We start from the raw sequence: 8,471 nt of genomic DNA on the forward strand, positions 1-8,471 counted from the left end.
CCTTTTCCGGTTTCATTTGTGGTTATCAGCAATATATATATATATATATATATATATATATATATATATATATATATATATGCTGGTACATTGTGACAAGTTGATGAAGGTGGAAAAAGAAGTCACGGGTCTAGTTCCTCTGAAGAAGCATAGAGCGAAACCGGTCAGGAATAAACTCAGGAACTCGGAACTAGACCCGTGACTTCTTTTTCCACCTTCATCTATATATATATATATATATATATATATATATATATATATATATATATATATATATATATATATATACTGGGGGGCACAAGCATTTTTTCAGCAATGTTAAATGTAGCCATACTGAATCATTGAAGATTGTTGTCGACCTACCATAATTTTTTTTTCATTTCTATTCATTATCATTCTATATACTATTGCCATCATTATTACTATTGCTATCATTATCATCATTATTACTATTGTCATCATTATTATTATCAGTTATTATCTTTATTATCACCTTCACCACCATTATCAATACTATTATCACTCTTATTATCATCATTACTATTATTTTCATTATCATCACTATTATTAACACTTATGACCATTGATAACCTTTGTTATCAATATCATCATCATTACTATATATGTGCAAATCTTTATCTATATCACAAAAGAATTCACTTATTACTTTAGTCATTTTTTTCGCAGAGCTGGAAAAATTGCAAGGTTATACAAGAAAAACAGAAAGAAAATGGCTAAGCAATCTCGAAGATCTTTTTACAGAAGGAGAAGGAAAGAGCGTCAAGAACAAATAGCGAAGCCAAGGGAAAAAAAGTTGGCACCCATTGTCATGATAGAAGCAGGTATGTGCGCGTGTGTGTGTGCGTGTGTGTGCGCGCTTGTGTGTGTATGTGTACTTATTTAAGCTTATCTAATTTGGCATGTTTTATGATATATAACCACATAAGAATATTATATATATATATATATATATATATATATATATATATATATATATATTACTGATAAAAATGTAATACCACATTTGTCGATCACATGAATGACAGTTGGAGCAAAAATACTTGAGAGAGGATCTATATATTTCGATTGTGAACTGCAATCCTCTTCAGTATATATATATATATATATATATATATATATATATATATATATATATATAAATATATATAAATATATATAATTATATATAAATATATATATATACACTTATATATATATATAATATATATATTATATATATATATATACTGTATATATATATATATATATATAAATGCACATGTGCAGACATATAAGTATTCTGACGCATAAGTAACGAAATACCTAGATACCATTGATTCTAGTTCACCTCAAATTGACCACCATTTGCTTCTGTAGACAACGCTATTTCGAAGACAGTCTACCAATATAACAGGAAACATCACCCTACGGGTGATAAAACAAACCCAATCTCTGGGCCTGATTCTCAACAAAAGACTCGCGTAGACTTCCTCTCCCGCTCACACACACACACACACACACACACACACACACACACACACACACACACACACACACACACACACACACACACCCAAAGACATTCTACCTCCTAGATTGTGATCTAGAAATGCTATTCTAAACAAATTAGAGGAAGGGGAAGAGAGAGACGGTCGTTTAGGAACCTTAGGCCCCTTTCACACTAAGCAACTAGTGACCGTCACTAGTGGCGGTCACTAGTTGCTTAGTGTGAAAGTCTCGGGCAACTGCAAGCAACCAGTGACTGTCACCGAGTTGAGGAATCCTTTCTCATCATCTCATTAGTCGAAAGAATGACATCAATGGAGGAGGTGCTTCTGTTGGCTTTGCTGGTTAAGAAAAAGAGACGATCGGTGACGGCAACTGCCAGTGACGGTCACTTGTTACCGGAGCGGGCAACAGCAATAGCCTGTTGCGCAACCGGGCAACCGCAGTGACGTAGTGTGAAAGGCTCAATTTAAAATAATAGTAGGCAACTAGTGACGGTCACTAGTGACCTATATCAAGCTCCCTACACAGAGCAAATTCGATTACAGATACCAAACTCAGTCATCCGCTATACTCTAAATCTTGTAAATACAATATTGGGCTCTATACGCTACCTCCGACTTTCACCAGCACAGATGTCTTTAGCAGTACCTCAGTATGAACGAAAGAACATAAAAATGGAAGAGACTTTAAGTGACCATAAGGCCTACACCAGGCAGTTCCACGTCCCTTACCATCTATCATCCCTATCCATAAAGTTATCTAATCTTCTCATTAAACAACCAATTATTTCAGCGTCTCTGTACATGGTTACTATGTCTATTTCATTCGTTAACCAATCTGCTGGTAAACCAATTCTTGCCTATTTCCTTCTTAAACTTAAATTTGTCCAATCGAAATCCATTGCTACGAGTCCTGTCCTGCTGTCTGAATATGATGACCTTGCCTACGTCACCCTTGTTGAAGCCCTTTACTCTATAAAATTGTATGCAGAGCGCGGGCATCCCTTTACCTCTACCGACGAAGACGCTGGGAATAACACTCAACTCAACAAAGTATTCGAAAACAATCAAGTTTCTACTTACATTCACGTCGGTTCTCATCAACGAGGCTCGAGATCGTCCATAAGGAGAGAAAAGACATAACACCATAGTCTATATTACAGCGTTTCTCAACCTTTTTACCCTTGCGTAACCTTTAAAATAAATTGAATGTCTCAAGGAACCCCTGCGAAAAAAAAACAAAAAACGCATATACCATATCTTTTTCATTTTATTTTCATCGTAATAATAGGTTAGATAGGATGATGTCTATATTAAATTATTACAATAACCAAGAATATGTCGTGCGTGTTTAATTATATTACGTATTTGAAATTAAATAAAAAATCAAAAGTGCATTAGCTTATCTCACTTGTTTTCGCGGAACCCTTAGGCTTTTGCGGAACCTGGTTGGTTGAGAAACACTGGTCTATAATATAGAAACCTCGTATCGTAAGTGATGTTTTGAAACGGCTCCAGGACGCCTAAGAACAACAGAGTATTCCGCTTCACACCTGACTAATGGCAGGAAACTATCCTCCCACAAGCAAATACGAGACTGCCCAAACAGTACCGCATAAACAACTACAATGTCCAATTTACGCAGCACACCGCAACAACCACTTACACCAAATTTTGGGCGATAAGACCTCAATACTCATGAGTAACTAGATCAATGTGTGAAATGTAACAACAGCATAAGAACTTGATGATAGTGGAGACTGGACAGTAAGAGACCATAAGGCCTACAATAGGCAGTTCCATGCCCATTACTACCTATCATCCCTACCCATAATGTTATCTGGTCGTCTCTTAAAACAACCAGTTGTTTCAGCACTCAATAAGCGGTTACTAAGTCTATTTGATTCGACGGCGGGGAGAGGTTATACACGAACGTAGAACCGCCGAAATCGTAAACTATAACATTCCATAAACCTAAGTTTATGAATGTAGAATTACGTAGAAATAGTATACGTAAATGAATAATAAAAATCAGTTAATAAACATAAACGTCAATCTATCAAAAGAGAGGTATTACAGAGTTCTTTTTGTTTGTCGAATCAAATAAATCTTAAGAGACTGAAATGGACTACATATAATTGTGTCATTTACTAACTGTGCAATTGGTTAAATTTATCTTATCTACATTTGATCTAATTATGATTTCATTTTTGGGGGATAATGTCCCCCTCCTGGTTGGTAATTAGTGTAATAATATGTTCAGTTTTTTTTTTTTTTTTTTTTTTTTGAAAGCTTGGAGGTCTGCATCAGATTCATGTTGAGTCTCCGTTTTCTTTTTTCTTAAAGAACAGATTGACTTCTCTTTAGAGGTTCTTCATAGGACTTGTTTTTTATATATTTCTATTCAGGTTAATGGTTAATCTCTGTACGGAGGAATTAATGACGCATTTAATCTAACCATGATAGTTTAACTTTTTAATTCAAAATGTAAAGTTATCAGTCCTTTTTTCATTTCTATTCCTTTTGATTTATTCAAGGCAGAAATACAATGCTCAGATGACCTCAACGTTATTGATAATTACAATCAAATCCATCTCATTCTCTCCCGTTGTTATTTTCCGAATAACTTAAGCTCTTAATGTTATTTCTACCTACAGAATATGTATGAATGTACAATTTCACTGGCCACTTTTGAAACCAAGGCGGTCTTCATTAATAGGGTACAATTGGCTTCACTTATAAGCACAACAGTGGCTGGTGTCTTATGCGAACTATAACAAGCGTATTTCTCTAAGGCAAGCATTTACGATGTACCTACGAGGTCGTAGAAGACTTACGTCGTAAAACTACGACCTAAGATAATAATGCTCCTCTCACGTTTCTTTGAAGTGACTTCAGCCACTGTAGTTACCTAGTAGTGGAAGTACCTTTACATGACTTTGGTGATGGTTCCAGGTGCCCACGCACGGGAGTGGATATCGTTGGCCGTGTCGACTTACCTCATCGAACAACTGGTGAAAGAGTCCCCGGACTTCCTGAAGATGGCGACGTGGATCATCGTTCCAGTCGCCAACCCAGACGGTTATGAGTACAGCTTCAGTACAGACCGACTCTGGAGGAAGAACATGAACGACTTCGAGACGTTTTCTTCCTGTTTCGGTGTCGATCTCAACAGGAACTACGAACTCGCATGGGGGGGCGATGGGTCGAGTGGTGACGCCTGCGACGAGATCTACCGCGGGGAGAATTCTTTCTCGGAACGAGAAACACAGAACATACGGAACCTCTTCCAAGTTTACGCGGGTTCAGTGAAAGTCTTCCTTTCGATTCATAACTATGGGCAGTTTATCCTCTTCCCGTGGGGTTATGATGAGGAAAAATCGACTCACAAAAGGAAGTTGACACAAACGGCTGAAAGGATGAGCGAATGTATCGAAAGCTCAAGAGGAACGAAATATGAGGTAAGATATTGTTTTTGTTACTTTGGTAATTAACTAATTGGTTTAACAAACGTATTGAATCGAGAGTATATTCGTGTGTTTCTGTTTCCCGCGTCTGTGGTGGGAGGTATGTGTACAAGTCGAATGTAAGTCTAGGAGTGTGTGTGTGTGTGTGTGTGTGTGTGTGTGTGTGTGTGTGTGTGTGTGTGTGAGTGTGTGTGTGTGTGTATGTAAGTGTGTATGTATATAAATGTATATGTATGTGTGTGTATGTAAGTGTGTGTGAGTATGTGTGTGTGTATGTGTGTTTGTGTGTGTGTATGTATGTGTGTGTATGTAAGTGTGTGTGTATGTGTGTGTGTGTATGTAAATGTGTGTATGTAAGTGTGTATGTATGTAAATGTGTATGTAAGTGTGTGTGTATGCGTGCGTGCGTGCGTGCGTGTGTGTGTGTGTATGTATGTATGTAAGTGTGTATGTATGTAAGTGTGTGTGTATGTGTGCGTGCGTACGTGCGTACGTGTGTGTGTGTGTGTGTATATAAGTGTGTATGTATGTGTATGTGTGTGTGTGTATATGTGTGTGTGTGCATGTGTATGTATGTGTGTGTGTGTGTGTGTGTGTGTGTGTGTATAAGAGAGAGAGAGGGAGAGAGAATCAGACTGAGGCAAACAGACTGATACAAACCGATAGAGAGGCAGACGGAGACAAACGAAGGCAGAAAAAGACAGACACAAACAGAGACAGAAAAAGAAAGCGACAGAGAAGGATAGAGACAGGGAGAGAGACAGCCACAGACAGAGACAGATAGACACACAGAGACAGAGATGAAGATAGACAGAGATAGATGAAGACAGATGGATACAGAAATAGAAATAAAGCATAGAGATAGAGAGAGGCAGAGATAGAGCCAGGCAGAGAGAGATAGAAATAAATAGACAGAGACAAAGGGAGACAGATAGAAACATAGACAGAGATGAAGCTACACACACACACATACACACACACTCATTCAGAGAGAGAGAGAGAGAGAGAAAGAGAGAGAATGAGAGAGAATGAGAGACTGAGACAAATGGAGACAGACAGAAATAGAGATAGATAAAGTTAGAAACACACACACACACACAGGGAGAGAGAGAGAGAGAGAGAGAGAGAGAGAGAGAGAGAGAGAGAGAGAGACATAGATGGATAAATAAACAGAAAAATAGATAGACATAGAGGCAGATAGATAGATAAAATTGTCTGTCTTCCTAATGCTCATTTTTCTTCTTCCCTTTCCCTTCTGTAGATTGGTCAGTCTAGTAGTCTCTTGTACGTCTCCTCGGGTACTATTGACGACTGGATGCACAACAACGACGTAGACCTTTCCTTCACAATAGAGCTCCCTGATGAGTGGAAGAACGGGTTTTTGACTCCTAGCGAAGAAATCCTTCCCATTTGTGAAGAGACATATCCGGCCATCAGGTGCCTGGCTTTCAAAGCGGCGAAGAAGGAGGGTGATGCAAAAGAATGTTTCAGTTCTTGTTGATAAAGAGAGATTTTGAGGAGTGTTGTCTTTTGTGTCTTTATTGAAAAGACGAGATTATTTGGCTCAATGGAGTCGGTCGAGATTGAAGATAGTGGACTTGACCTAAAGGGGTTATCATATTGGGTTATTTTTCCTCCGACATCCTACCTCCAGCCTCCATTTGAATAACTAGAAAATGACCTCGTTTACGGGAAATCTAGACTTTTCTAAGAACATTTCAACAGAATGTCTAACATTCGTCTAAGTTCACAATCTCTTGGTTCATCATTCAGCTTTGCTGTGTATGACGGAAAGATAATTTGATATTTGGAAATTTGAAAAGTAAAATATTGTAACCGAAGTCGTTTTCACTCGAACGAACTCTCAACTGTCGATGCTGGTGAATCCCGTGGAAGCCCAGTGTGATAGATTCTTAAGGAAGCCTCTTGTCTTCAACCAACGGTTATTCAAATTTGTCTTCACTTTGTATATCAGTCCTGGCTATCGCTGGGCGATTTTATTCAGACCAAAGAACACAACAATGTAATATTTCGTCGTCCACTTGGTGGTCAACTGTCGTCGTCACCATCGCATCACTGTCGTTTCCAGCCTCACGTCCACTATCACCATCACCTTCCTCCTTGTGATTATCAACTTCATTTCCATCCTTTTCTTCGTCATCACAGACGTATTTAATGTCATTATATGCAAACACAGTATTAAGATTCATCTATGGAAGAAAAACAACTGGAAACTGGTAAAGATATTGGATATTCACAGGTTTTAAAATCGATTACAATTGGATTCATAAGAGAGGAAAGGTTAAGTTATATCGCGTTATGACGTCATATCGAGCACGTGTAGAAAGGAAAAAAGTCAGTATATTTGCAATAGAAAAAAAAACAATAACTCACTCATACTTGATATAATTCCATAGGATGAATTCAAATCTATATTCTTCTGCTTTTTTTGTAATACCTTTGTTTTTGTGATTATGACGCTTAAAGCTGACTTTTCAAAGCCAGCGAAATTTAGGCTCCGTCAATAAATGTGCCATAATGCAATACGATAATTGACTATTTTGTTTCTGTCAATAGTCTATGTGTGGGATTGCAATGTATACAATCCACGACTCTGAATTATTTGTAAGCTTATTTATAGGACCATTGTTTTATAATGTTTCGTAATCGACAATTTTGTTTCTTAGGCATCTATGCAATTGTTTTGAATTGAAAATAAAGCATGAAGAAGATAAATTCTTTAAATTACTTTCCTTGTTGATGGCTTCGTGGTTGTGAGCATTATTTAAGGTATAGAAACTTGTTCCTAATTCACTTCATTAGTATACAAATCTCTCATTATGGGCATTTATTCATTACTTATCTTAACACAATCACACTAAGGAACCCGTCGAACCAGTCTGTAAATAATTAATTTTGAAAAAAAAAAAAACGAACAACAAAACAGGTTCACGAGCTCAATGAAATTGTTTAACGTCATAGATGATATAATCTGTGAAATGTGTGTGTGTGTGTGTGTGTGTGTGTGTGTGTGTGTGTGTGTGTGTGTGTGTGTGATTCACCATAGTCTTGGATCATGTGTTGGACTCGTGATCGACAGCTATTACCCTCCCGGATGAGAGATCAGCTCATATATGGGCCGATCTATGGGTAATGCTGTGACCTTACACACACACACACACACACACACACACAAATCTTTGCCCTGGGTGGAAATCGAATCCGGATCGCTGAATCAGTGGTCAGGAACCGAGCGCGCGCGCGTGTGTGTGTGTGTGGAAGTTTGTGTGTGTGCACGTGTGTACGTGTGTGTGTGTGTGTGTGTGTGTGTGCATGTGTGTGTGTGTGTGTGTGTGTGCACGTGTGTACGTGTGTGTGTGTGTGTGTGTGTGTGTGCATGTGTGTGTGTGCACATCTTTAGCCATAAGAACGGGCCCTAGGACGCATGTACTCAAACTTGCTGGGATATAAGAGAGGACCAGGAAGACGAGGAGGA

The 8,471-nt window shown here is 38.1% G+C and overlaps 1 protein-coding gene across 1 annotated transcript in view; it reads left to right on the top strand.

The window, feature by feature from the left end:
- LOC143041703 (carboxypeptidase B-like) overlaps positions 1–7,651 on the top strand; it is a 10,135-nt gene extending 2,484 nt beyond the window's left edge. The window contains exons 3-5 of the mRNA XM_076213715.1: positions 688–842; positions 4,464–4,969; positions 6,237–7,651. Coding sequence (XP_076069830.1) covers positions 688–842; positions 4,464–4,969; positions 6,237–6,476 — 901 coding nt within the window. The 3' untranslated portion in view covers positions 6,477–7,651. The remainder of the gene's footprint in view (positions 1–687; positions 843–4,463; positions 4,970–6,236) is intronic.
- The last annotated feature ends 820 nt before the right edge of the window (positions 7,652–8,471 follow it).

The sequence above is a fragment of the Oratosquilla oratoria genome, chromosome 31 (genome assembly GCF_046742065.1).
Source record: "Oratosquilla oratoria isolate Oo_2021 chromosome 31, ASM4674206v1, whole genome shotgun sequence".
Classification (NCBI taxonomy): domain Eukaryota; kingdom Metazoa; phylum Arthropoda; class Malacostraca; order Stomatopoda; family Squillidae; genus Oratosquilla; species Oratosquilla oratoria.